General features: G+C 34.5%; 6 protein-coding genes and 1 pseudogene across 7 annotated transcripts; 5 read left to right on the forward strand and 2 right to left on the reverse strand.

Annotated features, from left to right (window-relative positions):
* On the forward strand, window positions 3–1,884 carry LOC104727958 (putative glycerol-3-phosphate transporter 4; the record flags this gene model as incomplete). The annotated part of the gene is made up of 3 exons (XM_010447010.2): window positions 3–975; window positions 1,058–1,576; window positions 1,676–1,884. Coding segments are annotated over 3 exons (1,530 nt in total), but the record flags the coding sequence as incomplete, so codon positions are not given.
* Window positions 1,766–3,797, reverse strand: LOC104723336. 2 transcript variants are annotated; one of them, XM_010441686.2, is made up of 7 exons: window positions 3,407–3,797; window positions 3,075–3,163; window positions 2,935–2,968; window positions 2,622–2,671; window positions 2,290–2,541; window positions 2,160–2,198; window positions 1,766–2,069 (listed from the first exon to the last, which is right to left on the reverse strand). In XM_010441686.2, the coding sequence occupies exons 1-7, from the start codon at window positions 3,585–3,587 to the stop codon at window positions 1,875–1,877; spliced, it is 840 nt and encodes a 279-aa protein (XP_010439988.1). In that variant the 5' UTR covers window positions 3,588–3,797; the 3' UTR covers window positions 1,766–1,874. The 2 variants fall into 2 exon arrangements, with proteins under 2 accessions (XP_010439988.1, XP_010439987.1); XM_010441685.2 differs by having other exon boundaries at window positions 2,893–2,968; window positions 3,407–3,794.
* Window positions 4,221–6,309, forward strand: LOC104723337 (ras-related protein RABD2c). Its single transcript, XM_010441687.1, has 8 exons — window positions 4,221–4,403; window positions 4,892–4,964; window positions 5,168–5,215; window positions 5,297–5,344; window positions 5,446–5,517; window positions 5,606–5,761; window positions 5,849–5,952; window positions 6,032–6,309. Exons 1-8 carry the CDS (start codon window positions 4,390–4,392, stop codon window positions 6,123–6,125), a joined length of 609 nt encoding a protein of 202 aa, XP_010439989.1. The 5' UTR covers window positions 4,221–4,389; the 3' UTR covers window positions 6,126–6,309.
* On the reverse strand, window positions 6,381–8,741 carry LOC104723338 (H/ACA ribonucleoprotein complex subunit 1). The gene is made up of 7 exons (XM_010441688.2): window positions 8,330–8,741; window positions 7,723–8,035; window positions 7,579–7,644; window positions 7,351–7,483; window positions 7,118–7,276; window positions 6,974–7,024; window positions 6,381–6,859 (listed from the first exon to the last, which is right to left on the reverse strand). The coding sequence occupies exons 1-7, from the start codon at window positions 8,484–8,486 to the stop codon at window positions 6,566–6,568; spliced, it is 1,173 nt and encodes a 390-aa protein (XP_010439990.1). The 5' UTR covers window positions 8,487–8,741; the 3' UTR covers window positions 6,381–6,565.
* LOC104723339 (ubiquitin carboxyl-terminal hydrolase 3-like) lies at window positions 12,674–14,644 on the forward strand. The gene is made up of 9 exons (XM_010441689.2): window positions 12,674–12,853; window positions 12,984–13,115; window positions 13,215–13,259; window positions 13,373–13,478; window positions 13,576–13,634; window positions 13,726–13,800; window positions 13,892–13,940; window positions 14,047–14,123; window positions 14,319–14,644. The coding sequence occupies exons 1-9, from the start codon at window positions 12,779–12,781 to the stop codon at window positions 14,403–14,405; spliced, it is 705 nt and encodes a 234-aa protein (XP_010439991.1). The 5' UTR covers window positions 12,674–12,778; the 3' UTR covers window positions 14,406–14,644.
* Window positions 14,889–16,651, forward strand: LOC104723340 (ubiquitin carboxyl-terminal hydrolase 3). The gene is made up of 9 exons (XM_010441690.2): window positions 14,889–15,031; window positions 15,152–15,283; window positions 15,391–15,435; window positions 15,530–15,635; window positions 15,732–15,790; window positions 15,881–15,955; window positions 16,067–16,115; window positions 16,227–16,303; window positions 16,422–16,651. The coding sequence occupies exons 1-9, from the start codon at window positions 14,957–14,959 to the stop codon at window positions 16,506–16,508; spliced, it is 705 nt and encodes a 234-aa protein (XP_010439992.1). The 5' UTR covers window positions 14,889–14,956; the 3' UTR covers window positions 16,509–16,651.
* On the forward strand, window positions 17,544–19,214 carry LOC104723341 (annotated as a pseudogene).

Below are 20,467 nucleotides of genomic sequence, written 5' to 3' on the forward strand. Positions count from 1 at the left end.
GTTACGCGATTCTGTTGATTACCTTCATCGCGTATGCTTGTTACCACGCTTCTCGTAAACCAAGCAGCATAGTGAAAAGCGTTTTACACCCCGACTCCAAAACTAGGCCACCTCAAGAACACGACAAGCTGTTTCCATGGCCTGTGGGTAAAGTCTTTGTGAAGAGAGAGATTGATGTAGATGAGGTTCTGTTGCATCGCAAGTCTGGTAAAGGGTGGGAGCCGTTTAATGGGAAGGATGGGACGTCTAGGTTGGGAGAGATTGATGTGGCGTTTCTTGCTTGTTACTCTATTGGAATGTATGTTGCTGGACATTTGGGTGATAGTTTGGATCTCAGATTGTTTCTGACTTGGGGAATGATTGGGAGTGGGTTTTTTGTTGGCTTGTTTGGTATGGGTTATTTCTGGAACATTCATGCGTTTTGGTTTTTTTTGGTTATGCAAATGGCGGCTGGGTTGTTTCAGGCTACTGGATGGCCTTCGGTTGTGGCTGTGGTTGGGAATTGGTTTGGGAATAGGAAGAGAGGGCTTATAATGGGGATTTGGAATGCTCATACCTCTGTTGGGAACATTTGTGGTTCTTTGATTGCTGCTGGTGTTCTTCAGTATGGTTGGGGATGGTCTTTTATAGCTCCTGGTTTTGTTATGTCTTTAGGAGGAGTTCTTGTTTACTTGTTCTTGGCTGCCTATCCTGAGGATGTTGGGTTTCCGGATATCAATTCTAATTCCGGTAAGTTCATTAAGAGGAAGCGAAGCGTTGAAGAAGAAGAAGAAGAAGTAGATGAAGGTTTAGAGGCAGATGTTGAAGGTGAAGGGGGAGGATCATCAGGGTCAGGGTATGAGAATAAAAGAAGTGTTGGGCTTTTGCAAGCTTGTATGATTCCTGGTGTTATACCGTTTGCATTGTGTCTCTTCTTCTCAAAGTTGGTTGCGTACACGTTCTTGTACTGGTTACCGTTTTATCTAAGCCAAACACGTAAGTTTCGATTATCATATTTCTGCAGAGAACAAGTGAGTTTTTAGACAATGTATCTTAGTTACTTGCTCTTGTTTTGCAGCTATTGGTGGGGAGTACGTGTCTGTAAAAACAGCAGGAAATCTCTCCACATTATTTGATGTTGGAGGCATCGCAGGAGGGATTCTTTGTGGTTACATTTCAGACAAATTTAGAGCAAGAGCTACAACTGCAGCAGCATTCATGTACGCTGCGATTCCAGCAATGCTTGTGTACCATTCCTACGGAGGTGTCTCTCCGACAGTCAACATCCTCCTCATGATGGTTGCTGGTTTGTTTGTCAATGGTCCTTATGCACTCATCACAACCGCAGTCTCAGCGGATCTTGGAACGCACAAGTCTTTACAAGGTGATTCAAGGGCGCTTGCGACTGTGACTGCGATTATTGATGGGACTGGATCTGCTGGTGCGGCTTTAGGTCCACTTTTGACAGGGTTTCTTTCGACTTTGGGTTGGCAAGCTGTGTTCTATATGTTGGTCGTTGGTGCTCTTTGTGCTGGTTTGCTTTTGACCCGTCTGGTTATTGCTGAAATTAGGGAGAAACTTGGATATGTTGATGAAGGTAATAACCAAATCTCCTTTTTGAGTTTTGTGTTCCTAATCAGCGTGAACCCAATTGCAGAAACATTGATCCACAAATTTATATTTGTTTGTTTTGCAGTTCCTGCGTCTGAACCACTGTTAAACGAGAGAAGATGATGTAGAACAGAGCAGGAGGAGAGTCAGTATGAACTGAATCCATTGTTTGCGCAAGAGTTTTGTTCTGTTATATAACTGTGAGTTTGCAGAGGTTCTTTGTATTCTGTGTTTTTGTCAGATATTGTGAAATTTTTTTTCTCATAACAAATGAAGGAATTGGCTTACAGCTTTCTTCTTCTATTTCTTCTCTGTTTTCTACGACACTCAAAGCAATCTTTGCATGGTGGTGTTTCGTCATTGTAAGGAGAAACTAATTTGAGTTTTTCGGGTGAAACTTTGAGATCTTCTATGATTATCCTTCGAAGCTTTTCGTTCTCTTCCATTACTTCATCAATGAGTTTCTGATGTTTCAGCACCTACACAATCAATTTCATACATAACCATGGACTAATGTAATCCGATAAAGTGTAACAGAAAGAAACTTGAAGTCAAGAATGAGACGATACCATTTGAAGCATTAAGCTCTCTGATTCTAGTTGTGTGACCTATCAATGTCATGAAACAAAAGATAGTTCAACAGACGGCTTTCGGAGATCAAAGCAGAGAGGCGGAAACTTTCTGTGATAGAATCGTTACCTGTCGTTCTTCAGCAGTTGTGTCCTGTTGTTTCAGAATCGGGTTGTCGAGAAAACTGTTAATCACTTTCTCAGTTCGAGTACCAAACGTTCTTGAATCAGTAGAGGAAGCCTTTTTCTTGGAAGATGTATCTGTGTCCACATGTTTCTTGTGACCGGTTACAGATCGAGACACCTGGTCTTCGTCTTCAGTTTGACTTGAGGTGGTTTCACTCGTTCTTCCAAGTTTAGTCATTACGTTGGATGCAGTTTCCTAGGGATTCATACTCATGGTTTCATGTGAATAAACAAACTGGCTATTAAGGACACTTTCTGAAAAAACTGGTACTTTACCATAATAGAAGCTTGCAGTTTGTGTATTGCACTTGGTTTCACTGCGATGCCTGTCAATGATTGATAAAAGTTAATGACAAGCAGAGACCAACTGTTCAAACAAACATTTCAGGGGATGCTTACATAACTAACAAATCCAAATAACTCAAAAAGGGTCAACCGTTCAGAAAACAAAAATAAAAACTAGAATCTAGAGGCTCATGTCTCAAAATGGAAGAGCTTTTGGAACAAAATGAAGAAAGAAAAGTTCTACTTAATAGTGGAAACATACCAACTCCAAAACCATGACCAAAGCCAACTCCACAGCCAATACCTGCTTTAATGTTCCTAGCTCCCAGCTTCCTCAACTAAAAGATAGCGCATGTACATAACCAGTTCCAGAAGAGCATAATGCAGGAGGATCAAAAATGAGCACGAGTAAATCGAGAAAGGACAAGTTTGTCTATACTGTACAGCGTTATTCACGTGGTGCGTGGCCCCTGAAAATACATCGGTTGCTCCTCTAGCTGAACGCATAACTTCCCCCACCATTGGAATACTACCTGATATGTAAATCATAACAACAACAAGTCATCAATACCGGATTAGTACTCTCACAATCATAATGATGTGTGAGCCAGCCAAACCAATTACACACACGGTTTTAGACAATGAATGATATAGCTTAATACACTAAGAATCAAATTAAACATCCATAATCAGGTGTCATCTTGACCATTCAAAGGTCTCCTCACACCTCAGAAACGCAGCAAAAAAGGAAAAAAAGAGTATATATAATAACATACCGAGATTCAAAGGTGCTCCACTGCCGATGCCAACTCCACAACCAACGCCAAATCCCGTGAAGATTTGAAGAGCTTTGAAAGCAAAAGGATTCTCAAATTTAATTCCCCCATTCGAAAACCCTAATCTTTCCTTCTTCATCACCACACCATTGCTGCTGATCCTTCCGCCGCTTTCTTCCATCTCTTTCAGTCTCTCGGTAAGCTGAAGATACACGATAATGGGAGTTTCAGAGTAAAGCTAAGAATCTTCCATTGATTTGATTTCCCGCCTGTTTTCAATCGCCATATTTACTGAACTGTTGATTTTGGATAAAGAGAGAGACTCAGAAATGAGAGAGAAGATGATGTTAGATTAGGCGTTTTCTCAAGGTCAAAGCCAACTTTTTTCCCCTGGTCGATGAGAAAAATGAATAATGGGCCTTAGTGAATAAGCTAGGCCCATACATTGTAAAATACGAAAGAAATTAAAATTTGCCATGCTAAAATTTGTCGAATCATATTGTAATATTTTTATTGATTTAAAGAACAAGAAAATGTCTAATATATTAACCGCCGAAATTCGGAAAACCGAATAATTCGAACCAAAATCCAGATGGAAAACAAAAGCAAATTATATTCGAATTATTATTGTTATTATTATAGTGTCTTTAATAATTTAGTTTTTTTTTGTTTTGTTGTATCGTCTGGGGATCAGAAAAAGTAAGGAGAAGTAAAAGAAAAAATTGAAACTTTCTCCACCACGCATCTGCTGGGTTGGCGAAGACACGTCAGCATTTCAACAAAAAGACGCATTTAAACATGTTGTGATGTGTGTGGCCCTTTCTCATTTCTTAACCACGTCGTCTGCATAAACCGATCGCTCTACGTCTCTCTCCTCACCGACGAAGATCTCATTCACTGCCCCTTTTCTCTGTGTTAATCGGTGGAATCTCTCGTCCTGCTTTCTTTTTTCCCGGTAGATCGATCCAGCTAGGAGATCAACCATGAATCCTGAATAGTAAGAACCTTCTTCTTCTTCTCTTATCGTTCAGATCGAATTAGCGTCTTTGAAAGCTATTGCGTGCGATGTAATTTACTTTCTCTTTCGATTTTGGTTCGGATCATTGTTTTTGAGCAATATTTTTCATTGATGATGATGATGAGCGTTGTTATTCTGATTTGATCGATTTCGATTTGGAGTCTCGTTTCGTTGGGTCGGGCTTTTGATTAGATCTATGAATAAAATTGGTTGAGATCTGTTGTTCATCTTTATTTTTGAATTCACAGACGATTTCTCGTAGTTTGAAATTTTCATACTCGATTTGGATTAAAGAGCATGAGATTTCGTTTTGAATTTCGTGATTACTGTGATTCTATGAGCTTCGTTCTCAATGTTTTACAAGATGTGTGTATCGAAATATTATAGCTGGAGAAAATTATCAGAAATGCTTATTAGTTATTATTGATGTGTGTCTTATGCTTCTTTCTACTCATTTTGATCTGCAGTGACTATCTGTTCAAGCTTTTGCTTATTGGTGATTCTGGTGTTGGAAAGTCATGCTTGCTTCTAAGGTTTGCTGTAAGTCATTTCATCTCTCTTACACTCTCTTTTTGTGCTTCTGAGAATCAGATGCTGGACATTATTAGTTCATGCTTCACATTAAGCTCTAGTTCAGTTTGTGCCTTTTAGATGATACAAAAATTGGTTTTCTCTGTGAAGTATTAAGTGCCATTGTTGGTCTTCTGAAGTGGTTGTCACAATTTTTTTTTGGTTATGTGCAGGATGATTCCTACCTGGATAGCTACATCAGTACCATTGGTGTTGACTTTGTAAGTCTCTTACACTTATCTATTATTGGTCATGCATGATGAATCATGAAGGTTTTTAATTTTGTAATGACGTTATTGCAGAAAATCCGCACAGTTGAACAAGATGGAAAGACCATCAAACTCCAGATTGTAAGTTGTCTAACTCGAGTAGTGTCAGTGTCACAACCACTTGTAATTTTTGTATGCGCATATGATCCATACTCCACTTATTACGATTATCATTTATGCAGTGGGATACGGCAGGGCAAGAACGTTTCAGAACGATCACCAGCAGTTACTACAGAGGAGCTCATGGAATAATTGTATGTTCATTATCATACTTGTGTTGTCTCCATGATATCTGACATCCATCAATGAGACTGAACCGTTTGTGTTTTCATTTCTTGTCAGGTGACTTATGATGTAACAGATCAAGAAAGCTTCAACAACGTCAAGCAATGGCTAAATGAAATCGACCGCTACGCTAGTGAGAATGTTAATAAGCTACTGGTTGGGAACAAGTGTGATCTCACATCACAGAAAGTTGTATCCACTGAGACAGCCAAGGTAATATTATCATACTATGCTACATTAAGGTGTTTTTACAGTCTTGTCTTAGAGGATTTTACTTAATTGTTTGTTCTGCCAACACAGGCTTTCGCAGATGAACTTGGAATCCCATTCTTGGAAACAAGTGCCAAGAATGCTACCAATGTCGAAGAAGCTTTCATGGCCATGACTGCTGCCATCAAGACAAGGTAAACTCATTGCCAAGCTCAAGCTCATGCACTGGTTACAGTTGTTAATCAGCCTTTAACCCGGTTTTGTGTCTTGCAGAATGGCAAGCCAACCTGCAGGAGGATCCAAGCCACCAACAGTCCAGATCCGAGGACAACCTGTGAACCAGCAATCAGGCTGCTGCTCCTCTTGATTCGATTTGGTAACACACTTAACATATATTATCATTCGTTTGCATGTAAGACATCTGGATATCGTTGCTTTCTTAAATCTTTTTGTATTTGGTTTTTCATTTCTTCACGTATGTCTAAAAGCTTTGAAATTCTTTGTAATGGTACTTGGAACAATAAACTCCTTTAGTAAAGTTTCTTCATGCTTATCAAGGAGTTGTAGAACAAAAAAAGAAACTAATTGAAATAAATTAAAAACCTGAAAAATTACAGCAAAATTGGAAACTGGTTTAGCTAACTTGTTTAATTTGAAAAAAGGTGGGTTCGGAACACAAAAATCCTTCAGCTCTCTCATGGGAAAAGTATATCAATAACAATGAAATCAGAAGAACAAAATCCAAACCGAGTGAGAGATTACAGCGACAAAAGAGACCAGACGGAAGCGGAACCAAACCCGACAGTCTTACTTACCCAAAGTAGGGAACTGTGCAGTGTCCTCAATGGCCGGTGCAGCAGGTTCCCTGTATCTCGGGTTTCCTCCTCTTTGTCCACGTCCTCCCTCATTGGCTGGGGCTCTGTAATTCTGGTTTCCTCCTCCTCTTTGTCCACGTCCTCCCTCATTGCCTGGGCCAGCAGCTTCTCCGTTCTTCTGGTTTCCATCTCGTTGCCCACGTCCTCCCCTTCCACCACGGTAACCACCTCTTGGGTAGTACCTTTCTCCATTTGCAGGTTTCAGAAACTCATTTATGCTCAAAGACTACAACACCAAAAAAAAGTAAAAGCAATGAGACAGAATTCGAATGAAATGCATAATGCTTCTCTTTTTACTAGTAACTAAATTAAATGAGAAAAACATTGGTAAACTAGAAACCTTCTTGGTCTTCTCTTCTCTCTCAGTAACACGCTTGTCCTTCTCTGTTCCCTGAAAATAGAATTTCAAGGTTCGATAAGCACAGACTCAAGTAGACTAGAATAATATACTATAGAGTGGAAAAGGGGTCGTCCAAATATTTACCAGCTTGATGAAGACTTCATCGTTGTTGCTCTTTTTGCTTGAGAGCTGTTGCATGGCCTCAAAAGCTTTTGTGTCAACCTTCCTCTCCTCAACCTTGGTCGCTTGCAGAGCTTTCTTCTTCTCCTCCAAAACCTTCTCATACTCTTCCAAAGTCATCTCCTATAAATGCAAAATATTCTTCTCAAGGTGTTAGTTAATATACACATATATGACTTCAAAAGATGATACTGTACCTTGTTCTCAGGCTCCTTCTCTGGTTGCTCTTCAGCAGGTGTCTCTTTGTTCGCAATAGTTGCTTCACCTTCACCACTTTGCTTCTCAACAGTCACATTCTTCTCCACCGCAGCTGTGGATTCGTCAGTCACCCTAGAGATTTGAAGAGCACATTCATTATTCAAACAACAAACAAAACAGAAAACACATATCTACAAAGAAAAATATACTTTTAACAAAATACTTACGGAGCAATATCATCTTCAGTGGTTCCCCAGTTGCCACGGCCAGCACCATCACGTTTAAACTCACTTCTACTCGACAGTAAGTTTAAAATTACAAACCACACGAAACCAATCAGTACAAGACCAGCAATTGAGAAGATTGCTTACCCGTGACCAGTTCCACTGTGACGCTCAAAGTTCCTACGTGGGCGTTCAAAGTCACCTGATTCACCATTGTTGAAGCCTCCACGACGAGCACCACGAGCACCACGATCACCACGGTATCCACCAACAGACCCACCACGTCTTGCTCCATCTCCTTCTTCTGAGCGCCTGTTGTAGCCTCCACCATAGCCGTTTTCATTGGCAGGAGCATCAGTGTTCCTGGAATCCCTGTTGTATCCACCACCTCTGCCTCGACCGTTACCACCTCCTCGTCCACCTCCACGACCTCCAGCAGGAGCGTTCTTGGCCTCCCTCACTACTCAAATTAAAGAAAATGTAACATCTGATTATATAAACTATATAGAAAAAGAATCAACATCTCTACAAGGACCAATCTAAGTCGAATCATATCTGAATTTTACAGTCCAACCTATTGATTCAGGAGAATGCAAAGGTTGTCATATCATCACCACACCAATCAACAAGTTTGACTTACACACTAAATCAAAGACTGAGCAACACATCCAACTAAATACTGATCTATCAGACTCTAATCTTATATAAAAGATGAGGAAATTGAGTAAAAGATAACAAGAAAGAAAAAAGTTACCAGCTTGAGTAGGAGGAGCAGGCTTGGTGGGAAACTTGCCAGACTTAGCAGGCTGAACGGGAGCAGATTTCTCAACCTTCAATGGCTTAGCCGCAACGATTTGGCTAGGATCTTCTGAGTCATCGTCCAAGAGATCAAAAGGGTTCAAAGTCGCCATTTTTTTTCCCGGTCCGATTGAATCGAAAGAGAAACTTGTCCCGAGATTATTTAAGAAGGGTTTTGTGGTTGAAGATTGAAAAAAAACCTTATTGCATATACGAATCCATGAAGAAAAAAATCAGAATCAGAATCGAAGATATGATCCGGACAGCGTTGTTTAGACGCCCAACAAAGTAAAGTGTGACAGGAAAGAAGAGAGTTGGAGAGAATAAGCTGCGAGAGAAAGAAATACAAAACCCTAGGGATGATGTGTATGAATATGAAGTATATAACACACACTAACAAACCTAATCTTGAAAATATTCGCTGCTTGACTATTTATTGGGCCTGGCCCAATAATTGTACTGTTTTTGTTTAGCAACTATTTTTTTTTCAACCAATTGTAATCCATAACTCAAAATCTCAAATGGTATTAAAAAGGTAAAACAAAAAAATCTCCAATTAATTTCTATATATATATATATATACAGGGGATTATTGGTTCATTGAGTTTAATGGATTTAAAAATCTAAAAAAAAAAACATGTGCTATTCAATTATTGGTTTTAAGATAATTATCAAAATCAGGTGTTATTGGTATAATGATTTATAAATATTAGTTAAAATTCTGTGTTATTCGTTTAGTTATTTGTTTTTAGATTTTAAAAAATCCACAATAAGTTAAATGTATTTGAATGGATTTGAAAGTGAAAAATAGAAGGATTCAAATCCAAAGATAAAACATGTAATTCAAAATCTATGTATTTTTATTTTCATAATCAATAAGGATTTTTAAATCCTATATGGACTTACAAATCAATAAACCAATAACACCCACATAATTTATGATAAGTTGATTTGGTGCAATAAATTATTCGATAATCTTATTAACTTATGTTAAGCACAATCTTAAATTATGTAAATACAAAACATTATAATTATTGAAACTAATCCAATAAATAATAACTCTAGCATGTTAGCATGTTCTTAGTATAAGTAGAATATAAAAGTGTTTTTTAGGTTCCAAAATTTTGACTGAATAACATAACAACAAATACCATTGTACTAGTTGTTAAATGCTATCAGTTGTTAAATATTATCTATTTATGCAAAATACTGTTTACACAATTAAATTAATTATTCTATCTATACAAAATCAAATGCTAATAATGATATATAAAGATGATAAAATATCAAAAACTAACAATAAAATAAACCTATTTTTTTATTTTTGTGGCGTTTATTAAAACTTAAGAGGTTTTTCAAATCAAGTCTATTTCTAATAAGGTTTTTTTCTCACAAGAAAATTTTAATAAGTTTATTTGTTTCAACAAAAAAAATAATTAAAGTTTGACTTCTTCCGATGGTTATGATTATAATTAGTATAAATGAAAGATAGGTTAGCCAATCAACAAGGTGATGATACATGTTAAAAAAATCATTATTTGCTCTAACCAACTAGAAAAAAAATTGTTGGTTAATTGTGTATAGCTAATGTGTTATATCTAAACTTCAAAAAAAAATCACATAATAGACGTCAACATTATATTATGGAAAATGATATTTTTGAAAAGATTAAATTTGTGAGTTGTTATAATGTGATTGATGGCTTCCAAATGGACTATATTCGTACATACAATAGATTGATTAGTGAGGTATTATGCATTAATTGAAAACCAGAAATATTATATTTAGATACTATATATATATATATATATATATATATCTACAGTTTTCATAGTACATTATTAAATAATTTTGATTTACTCAAAATTAACTATATTCTATCATATTTATAATTTTTTTTTTCAAAATTGTACCATAAATATATCTCACGTCTTAAATTTTTTTTTAGATAATTTGTTAGAAATGTCCTTTTTGAGATATCATTTTTCAAAAATATCTAATTTTTTTTAACATTTTCATTTTTGTACTCTTTTACATAATTACAATATGTTAAATTAACTTCTAGATTTTTTTTTAGGTTTGGGTTCTCTATTTTATATTTAGATCAAAGTTAATATCACGATTCTTACGGAAAATTTTAAAATACGAAATATCCCATTCAAAACACTAGTAGCAGCATAACTTAAAAGCGATAAAGATCTCAAACACCTATTTTATCAAAGTATCAATTTTACCAAAGTATCAAGTAGCAGAACTCAAAAAAGATAAAAAATACCATCCAGTAGCAGCAAGCTTAGTCAAATTTTCTAGATCATCAATCTTAAAGGTAGCTAGCTAACGTGAGTAACCTCAGAAGAAGACCTCCAGCCTCATTGCTTTGCAAGTTAGGCGATAAGCAAGTTTCGTCTCTGTGTACAGTTTGCGGTAAATCTCTGCTCTCATTGCTCAGTTTTATCCCTTTGGCCACATGGATATGAACCCATTGCTTACGGCCTATTTGCAAACTTGGGAGGATCCTACCCATAGGATATTCTTCTCAGACCCCTCAATAGATCTGGGATTTACTCTGAGTTAAAATATATATATCTCCTATATAATAAAACGGAAGTACAAAACATTTTTTTGTAGACTATATAATAGATATATTTATAATTTTTTGGTTATAAACTTGTGGCATAGGTGTATCATAATATACATGTTAGTCTGATTTTGGTAAGTAAGGATAGTACGGATTCAATTAATTATAGTAACATATAAATCAATTATAGGTAACATTTAAAAGATAAGGAAATCTCTCAACCTAACTAAAACAAAAATATGTGATTCTTCTTTCACATTTATTTTATTTTATATTTTTTTTTTAATTTTTTATCTAATATATTTAGTTAATAAAATTTATGATTTTTTCTGCATATGATGTAATTTTTTTTTTAAACATACATATATTGCTCAACTGATGAATAAAGAAAATATACAAAATGCCCTATATCACCTACGAAAACTAGGCAAAGATTCAAAGTCATATTAATAAAAAAGAGACCAAAATGATTCTGAATACGAAGGAGCAGAAACCTTGATTTATTAGGCATTGAAATTAAAAAATTTATGCATTTTATTATGGTTCTTTATTTTAAAGAATTTCAACTTTTAATAACTTTAAAAATTCAAATGTATAACTTTTTAAAAAATTAAAGATTATTAATATTTCAATTATTAAAAAAATTATCTTTTTATAAAAGGTTTAAGATATGAATAATATTTAAACTTTATAAGAAGTTCAAATATTATAAGTATTTCAATTTCTAAAATAATAAAATTTATTCAAACATTTTAAATTTTAATAATATATGTGAATTAAAATATCATATGACGGGTTATATGGCATGACATGTTTTAGTTGATATTAATAGAAAATTAAAATATCATTAATTTTGTGCTACACGGGTAAAATATCATCTCATTATTTTGTGAACTTTTAAAAAACTTTAAAGATTATTAATATTTTAATTATTAAAACATTTAATTTTTATAACTGTTTAAGATATTAATAATATTTAAACTTTATAAGAAGTTCAAATATTATAAGTAGTTCAATTTCTATAAAAAAAGAAACTTTATTAAAACATTTTAAATTTTAAAAATTTATTTAGATTTTTATGAAGTTTTTTCTGCGGTGTACAACGAATTAAAATATCACACGAAGGGTTATATGGCTAGACATGTTTGAGTAGATATTAATTGAAACTTAAAATGTCATTAATTTGGTGCTACATTGATAAAATATCATCTCATTATTTTTTTAACAATATGAATATTAGATTAAGAGACGTATCTAATTAAATCGATTAATTAATACTGTAACAAAATAATTAATATGCGGTATAGTGTAGGTTAAGTCATATAATTAACAATCAAAATATAATATATAATTTTAAAACTAAACAAATCAAATAAAATTAACAAATAAAAATTAATATTTTTATCAAATAACTTAAACTGCAGTGTACCGCGAGTTAAAATCTAGATCTACTAAAATAGATCTTATAAAATATATGTTATTTTCATAAGTTATATTCAACATATGATTTCATGGCATAATGTTTGAGCAAAAAAAATAATTTAAAACAAATAAAACAATTATATATATAATACTTTAAATAAAAATTATAAAATAAATGCCGTGCTCTAGCACGGATATATATATAAAGTAACAAAACATTGAGGTCGAAATTTTTATTTGGGCCAATATCGTTTAAGTACCGCTTATTAAATGGGCTTTAGTGGGCATCGTTCTCGGATGTTGAGGGCTTCGTATCTTGGTGGCGAAGAATTGCCCTGAGAGATTGATTTCTTCTGCAAAATTCGATCGAGAGGGAAACAGTAAAGTGACGAGAGACATCCGTAAATGGCGAACGTAGACGAAGGCTATTCAGCTAAGAAATGGCTTCCACTTGAAGCTAATCCAGATGTTATAAGTCAGGTGTTGCTTTACTCTCCAATTTTCCCTTTTGAATCCTCAAAAGCATTTGTCGATTCTCGTCTCCGATCACCGGAAAAAAATGGTTTCTTGGTAGGGTTTTTTCCGTGATTGTTCGTATTGGTTTGTACAGTATCTTTGGGGACTTGGTCTTGCTCCAGATGAAGCAGAGTGCAATGATGTATTTGGGTTAGACGACGAACATCTTGAGATGGTTCCAAAGCCTGTTCTTGCTGTTCTCTTTCTTTACCCCATCACCAAAAAGGTATCTTCTTTGCAACAATCCATTATCTATGATTCTGAATTCTGATCATTTCTTCATTGAAAAAAATAAAACCCATTTTTTTTTTTTTTTGCTATGTAGTGTGAAGAAGAAAGAATCCAGCAAGACAAAGAAATCAGGGAAAAGGTGAGTTTTTTTTTAATCTGATTAACATCTAATTTGGTTTCAAAAAAGGAACCCTTTGTCTCTGTAGTGAAGTTTCGTTAATGGTTTGTTGTGTGGATGAATGATATTGATAGGTGCATAGTGACAAAGTCTACTTTATGAAACAAACCGTGGATAATGCTTGTGGAACCATTGGTCTTCTTCATGCTATTGGGAATATTACCTCCGAAATCAAACTCGGTGAGTTAGTTATATTCAGGCTTTCTTTGTGCTTCTTCTTTAATCTAAGGATATGAGTTCTTTATGGTTTATTACTTTCTCCTTCCTTTTTTTTTAGCTGAGGGATCGTTCTTGGATAGATTCTTCAAATCCACTGCCAATATGACTCCTATAGAGGTGTTTCTCTGTCTTGTCTTTCTCCTCTATATGTGATCTTTCTTAGTGTGTTGGCTTCTCGTGTCTAATGTGTCTGTGGGAACTCTGATAGCGTGCACGGTATCTTGAGAATGACAGTCAAATAGAAGATGCTCATTCTGTAGCTGTTACAGCTGGTGATACACCGGTAACTTCTCCAACTCCCATTGATGCTAATGTATCTGTGACTTTGTCATTTGGATCTTACATTGGTTGTTTTTTACTTTCCCCATCTTCAGGCTCCGGATGATGTGGACACGCATTTCATCTGTTTAGCTTGTGTAGATGGTAACAAATTTTTATATCAATACCAAAATGAAAATAATGAATTCAAACTCACTTCCAAGTTGACACTAAATTGTGACACTCTCTGTTTTGTTACCATATAATGCAGGTGAGCTCTATGAACTTGATGGAGATAGGGCAGGTCCAGTTTCACATGGAGCTTCCTCTCCAGCTACGTTGTTGCAGGTACTGTGAACCCTTCACTCTTTAAGCTTAAGAGTTATCTAAGTACTATAAAACCCTTCACTCTTTAAGCTTAGAGTTATCAAAATGGGGAAAGAATCCAGGAAATGCAATGGTTGTGTATTATTAGACAATACCTGTATATACTTGAATAGCTTTTGATGTAATATATATCTTGGGTGATATTTATACTTGCAGGACGCTGCAAAAGTGATAAAGAAGATAATCGAGAAGAATCCGGGTTCTCTCAACTTCAATGTGATAGCCATCTCTAAGAAAGCCTGAGAGACTCTTCTCAAGAAGCAAATCTCCCTTAGTCTTGTTTCCGAGTTGATGATTAACTCCGATTCTCTCTTTTGTACATTCTGAATCTTCAGTTCTTGTTTCAGAATAATGTGGTTGACAATCATTGCCATATTTGTAGATTAATGGAAACAGTAGAACACACATTCGAATCATACTGTCTTTTTTAGATTCATATATTGTATTTCCATGGATAACGCAGACTACACAGTTGCCGATTACTCACGCAATAAGGCCTATAATATCACCTGTCATGCTTTTCTCTTTGTGATCATAATTTCACCACCGGATTGTTTTTGCACAAGTGCTCGAAACAAATTAGATCAAATGAGTCTCGAGTACCACCACAACTCGTGTCTTTAGGATTGCAAATATCAAAATGGGCCAGGCCTGTTAATAGCACTATATGGGCTTGATTCTCGAATGTTCAAGGGATTAGTACTGTTGTACAGTTGTAGTGTTGTTTTCTAATAGAAAGATTGATTTCTCTTCTGCAAAAAACTTCGATCGAAAGAGACGAGAAAGAGACGAAGATGGCGACCGCAGTCGAGGGTTCTTCAACTAAGAGATGGCTTCCACTTGAAGCTAACCCAGATGTTATGAATCAGGTATTGCTCCACTCTCCAATTTCTAGTTCCTCCGATCACCGCGGAATTTCGAAAATTCAGGGAAGAATCTTAGGTTATTGTTAGTGATTCCTTAATCGTATCGTATCGGGGTCTGTACAGTTTCTATGGGGGCTTGGTCTAGTCCCAGATGAAGCAGAGTGCAATGATGTGTTTGGCTTAGACGATGAACTTCTTGAGATGGTTCCAAAGCCTGTTCTTGCTGTTCTCTTCCTCTACCCCATCACCAAAAAGGTCTCTCTCTCACTCTCTATTATGTAATCAATTTTTGAAATCCATCTTTGATTCTGTATAATTTTTGATTGAATTTTTGAAACCTCGTTGTGATCTTTGCTCTGTAGAGTGAAGAGGAGAGAATCGAGCAAGACAAGGAGATCAAGGAAAAGGTTAGTTTGTTCTTACATGAGAAGGAACCTTTGTTTTCTGTTAATCTACTTCTCTCATTCTGTGGTTCTTTTGTTGGATGAATGAATTGATTAGCCGCATAGTGATAAAGTCTACTTCATGAAACAAACTGTGGGTAATGCTTGTGGAACCATTGGTCTTCTTCATGCTATTGGGAACATTACCTCTGAAATCAAAATCTGTGAGTTGTGTTCAAACTTTATTATATGTGCTTTTCTTCTTCTTTAATCTGAGGATATGAATCCATAACTTTCTCCTTGCTTTTTTTTTCTTTTAGCTGAGGGATCGTTCCTGGATAAATTCTTCAAATCCACTGCCAACATGACTCCTATGGAGGTGCTTTCTTATCTTCTTCTCTCTATCTTACTAACAATTCTGAGTGTTTTGTTTGCTTCGTGTCTAATCTGTTTCTGGAAACTTTGATAGCGTGCAAGGTATCTTGAGAATGACAGTCAAATAGAAGATGCTCATTCTGTTGCTGTTACAGCTGGTGATACACCTGTAAGTTCTAACCTCCCGCTGATGCTAATGTATGTATGTATGTATGTATATGTGAGTCTGTAACTCGTTCGTTTAGATTTTACATTGGTTTTTACTTTTCTCCATCTTCAGGCTTCAGACGGCGTAGATACGCATTTCATCTGTTTAGCTTGTGTAGAAGGTAACAGATTCTCAGATCAACAACCAAATTGAGAATAGTGAAATCAAAAACTCACTTCTTAATTGGCACTAATTTATGGAACTCTTCCGTTCATTTTACCGTACAATGCAGGTGAACTCTATGAACTTGATGGAAGAAAGGCAGGACCAATTTCACACGGTGCTTCCTCTCCAGCTACCCTATTGAAGGTACTATAAAACTCTTAAATCTTTGGAACGTACAATGGTAATTCTTATAAACAAACTGGTAACACTTGCACATGTTTGATGTTTATATCTTGGCCCTTGGATGATAAAACACTCGCAGGACGCCGCAAAAGTAATAAAGAGTATGATTGAGAAGAATCCGGGTTCACTTAACTTCAATGTGATAGCCATCTCGAAGAGAACCTGAGGCTTTTTTAAAAGAAGCAAAGGTCTTCTTAGTCTTGTTTTTCAAGTTTGTGACGTATTGACCCAGACAGTTTTTTTATATCTTCGGTTTCTGTTTTTCTACATTCTGAACAATTTACAGTTGATGATCATAGTTTAGACCAATGTTTTTAAACCTGGACCAGACCGACCAGTCGGACTGGTCCAACTGGGGCCCGGTAGACATTCTGGTCCGGGTTATCTTTAAAAACTGGACAATTAAAAGCCCGCAAAATTTTTGGAAAAACCCGTGAACTGGTGGTTGAACCGGCGGATCGGACCAACAGGTCATTATCAAATTAAAATATTTTATTTTTATCACACTTCAAACTCAAACCAAATTAAAATTAAATGTTGTTATTTATAGAAATTTATTTAATTATTTTATCTAATCATTTAAAAGATTAATTTTAGTTTAGTATTTTATTATGTATGTTTTGTTCATATATTTATAGAAAAGTAGATGTTATATTTATAAATGTAAACAAACTAATAAACTAATTGATATGTGGTCCAACCGGTCCGACCGGTTGACCTAGTGACCTGAAAGATTTTCGGTTCACTTTTCGGTCCGGGTGTAAAAGTATTGGTTTTAGACTTTAGATCAATATAATTATTATATTCATGCGTTTACCATTTACAAAAATTTGTATTATGTTTGATGAAAAGAGGAAAAAAATCTTAAATTAAAAGGGTAATTGCTGATGAAAAAAGAAATAACTCAGAATAATATATATTATCTTGAAATATTTCCTCATAAAGCTGAAAGCAGTTTATATTCGAACATTTATTTATTTTTATTCTTTTGGTCAATGTCTTAACATTTATTTGTTTCCATGATTCATGGATTTACATTGCTGTATTAGAGAAAGAAATTTAAACTACTTAATTCTTTGAGTAGACCTCAATCTTATAGACACCTCCCAACATATTTGGTACCATATATAATAACATTGGAGATCTTACAATTTGGAATGGATTAAGACCAAAATAGATAGACTTAAAAAAAGTGATCAACATGTATCTCCAATACTCAACAATCTTGGCTCTATTCCTCTTGTATCTTGCGGCAACAACTCATGTACGTAACTCTAAATCATTAGTAGCAAAAACAATCGAATTTCTATTATCATCTCGATTCATAATCAATCTGATTAAAATCTCGAGTTCATTGTTTGTTTTTGTCACGTATATAGGCAAAGGATGATCAGTTTTTTGAGTGTGTCGATATCTACAAACAACCCTCATTACAACATCCTTTACTGAAACATCACAAACTCCAGGTAATTCTTTTTCTTTTTTTTTTTTTTTTTTTTTGTTGATTTTTTTCATCTATTTTGGTGAATTCGTAGTTAAGTTGTTATTATTTTTATTTTTTTGGTAGATTACAATGAATTCAACAAGGAGAAGTACTATATGTCCGAGAGGGATGGTCCCAATCCAGAAACTTCGAAACAACGTCAACAATTTCAATGCTCAATCTAGTGTAGTAAATGTATTACCGAATATCAAAAACTGTTACTTAATAATTGGTGGTTGTGTTTTTTTCTTTTCTTTTTCTAATAGACTAATAGTAATATGCAAATTTGGTCGGGATGTTTTTAGTGGGCGACACTTGACACAAAAGCTGGAAGTAAAAAAATACCATGGAGCGAGCGCAGTCATAAGCATACATAAACCAACGTTCCGTGGCAAAGCAATAAGAAGTCAGATTTGGATTGAGAGTAGAGCTCCTCAAGGACTCAACTGCATTATGGTTGGTTGGGCGGTATGTTGTCAGTTTTTTAAAAGTTTATTTAGCTTACATGATTCAGTTTTATACTATTTATTTTACATTTTTAAAACGTGAATATGTACAACCTATTTTGGCTATGCCTCTCATTTTATTTTATTTTCTTTTATTTTCATTTGTTTTTTAGATTGAGCCAGAGTTTTATGGTGATAACAATACTCGTTTCACGACTTATTGGACGGTAATTGAGACTGTGAAAATAATTATGTCAAAATATTAAAGAATATTGTATATATATATATATATATGTTTCCAATGAAACTAAATATAGATAGTCTGCTCTTGTTTGTTTTGAATATAGAACGATGGATTTCAGAGAACGGGGTGTGCAAATACAGTATGCAAAGGATATATACAACACTCTTCAGAATTGTATCCAGGCAAAATTTTTGACCACGTCTCTATTTATTGTGGACACCAAGTAGCTGCAAATCTATCTGTTATTCGGGTAAGTCATTTCATACAAATATACCTATCAAAACAAATAAATATTTTTATTAGAATATAAATAAGTTTTCATAACGTTTATATAAAAAAAAAATATGTCAGGATGGACCTACGGGGAATTGGTTGCTAATGAATAATGGTGCTCTAGTTGGATATTGGCCTAAGGAACTCTTCTCACATCTAGGACAGGGAGCTGATACAATCCGTTACGGCGCGGGTACCGTTGGTGGTGCTCCGATGGGCAACGGGAAGTTTCCAGATAAAGGGAATGATTTAAGTAAGTCATCGTATTTTAAAGACATAAAATATGTTGATGCCAATTTGAAGAGCAATACCATCAGTGAGTTGGAGATGGTTGTTAATACGCCAAAACCCAACTGTTATAAGTTGAATTATTTGAAAGATAAACAAACCATTACTTATGGTGGTCCTGGTGGTTCTTGCCCCTAATTATAATTAAATCTCTTTTTATTTATAAATAAAAATATATATATATATAACAATTCTGAATATGTGATTGTAATAATTTCTCATCCCTTGTGAAAAATTATCTTTAACAATTAATAAATTGGTTTCCTTGGGTTTTATTTAGATGATTTTGTATGTATCTCATATTGTTTTGAGGCATACAAATAGAAGAAATGAACTATGTGAATACTATTGTAACGCTACGTACAACTTGGTTTTAGATAACTCTTACAGAAACATAGTTCCATTTCTTATCCCCCAAGTTCATGGCCAAACCCGTAGTCTTCATAGAAGTCAATGGGTAGAATTTTGAAAAATAAAATGATTAAATAATTTCTAATCTTTTCTTTTCCTCCACAATCTTTAGACAAATAAAAAAACTATTTTATTTTATTTTATGATCAATTAATCAAAAACTATAATCTAAAGATGATAAAACATTGCTTTCCAAGCAACATCATCGTTACCATCACTACTCACTATCAAATATTAATTGAAATGCCAAGTATGTACTTTTAAAACCAAAATATAAATAAGATAATTTTGAAATTTATTTTTTTATTTGGAGATCAACCACTGGTTCATTTATTTTAATCACTTAAAGATACAACAGAGTAACAAGAGAAACTAGGGGATTTATTAGGAACCTTAAACGGTAACTTTTAATTCTCTTTAATATATATTGTCAAGACATATTAGATATTTAATGGAAAATAATTAAGCTTAAGTTGTTACTACTGTACAGTGTACAGGCATATTTTATATGTCCCAAAAGTTTGAACCTAGATAAGAATGTATATGTTGAATTAATCCAACAAATATCTAATGATACACAAATCTAATAAAACTAATAATAAAAGATATGGTAACATGCTGAATAATTACGAGAGAACTGCGGTGTAGTTTCAGACTTTCAGTAATAACAAAAATATAGAAATACATATAATTTTTTTGTTATTATTGAAATATTTTCATACAATGACCATTTGAAATAATTTTTCAATATAATTCAATATTTCTAAATCTTTCCAAGAAAATAAAAACACGGATAAGATAGCTTGCAAATATCTTAGAAGAAAATGGCCTCAAGAGTCAAGATTGTATTTTCTCACCTTGTGTCCCTCCTAATAATATCCCCGTTTGAATATATTCACGAAATCTAGGGAACTAGCTTACAATGTCGCCAAGATTCTTCAGGTATATCTATAGACTTCTTACTTATTTTCCCCTGTTCA

This window comes from Camelina sativa, chromosome 11, assembly GCF_000633955.1.
Source record: "Camelina sativa cultivar DH55 chromosome 11, Cs, whole genome shotgun sequence".
Classification (NCBI taxonomy): Eukaryota; Viridiplantae; Streptophyta; class Magnoliopsida; order Brassicales; family Brassicaceae; genus Camelina; species Camelina sativa.

Coding starts and splice junctions, on each gene's coding strand:
- LOC104723336 (XM_010441685.2), bottom strand. CDS start 3,587: ATGGAAGAAAGCGGCGGAAGGATCAGCAGCAATGGTGTGGTGATGAAG. Junction 2,969..3,074: donor CGCACCACGTGAATAACGCT/GTACAGTATAGA, acceptor GCTATCTTTTAG/TTGAGGAAGCTGGGAGCTAG. Junction 2,199..2,289: donor CAACTGCTGAAGAACGACAG/GTAACGATTCTA, acceptor TGACATTGATAG/GTCACACAACTAGAATCAGA.
- LOC104723337 (XM_010441687.1), top strand. Junction 4,965..5,167: donor GCTTGCTTCTAAGGTTTGCT/GTAAGTCATTTC, acceptor GGTTATGTGCAG/GATGATTCCTACCTGGATAG. Junction 5,762..5,848: donor TATCCACTGAGACAGCCAAG/GTAATATTATCA, acceptor CTGCCAACACAG/GCTTTCGCAGATGAACTTGG.
- LOC104723338 (XM_010441688.2), bottom strand. CDS start 8,486: ATGGCGACTTTGAACCCTTTTGATCTCTTGGACGATGACTCAGAAGAT. Junction 8,036..8,329: donor TGCTCCTCCTACTCAAGCTG/GTAACTTTTTTC, acceptor TAATTTGAGTAG/TGAGGGAGGCCAAGAACGCT. Junction 7,025..7,117: donor ATGAAGTCTTCATCAAGCTG/GTAAATATTTGG, acceptor TTCTATTTTCAG/GGAACAGAGAAGGACAAGCG.
- LOC104723339 (XM_010441689.2), top strand. CDS start 12,779: ATGGCGAACGTAGACGAAGGCTATTCAGCTAAGAAATGGCTTCCACTT. Junction 12,854..12,983: donor ATCCAGATGTTATAAGTCAG/GTGTTGCTTTAC, acceptor TGGTTTGTACAG/TATCTTTGGGGACTTGGTCT. Junction 14,124..14,318: donor CTCCAGCTACGTTGTTGCAG/GTACTGTGAACC, acceptor TTATACTTGCAG/GACGCTGCAAAAGTGATAAA.
- LOC104723340 (XM_010441690.2), top strand. CDS start 14,957: ATGGCGACCGCAGTCGAGGGTTCTTCAACTAAGAGATGGCTTCCACTT. Junction 15,284..15,390: donor TCTACCCCATCACCAAAAAG/GTCTCTCTCTCA, acceptor TTTGCTCTGTAG/AGTGAAGAGGAGAGAATCGA. Junction 15,791..15,880: donor CCAACATGACTCCTATGGAG/GTGCTTTCTTAT, acceptor AAACTTTGATAG/CGTGCAAGGTATCTTGAGAA.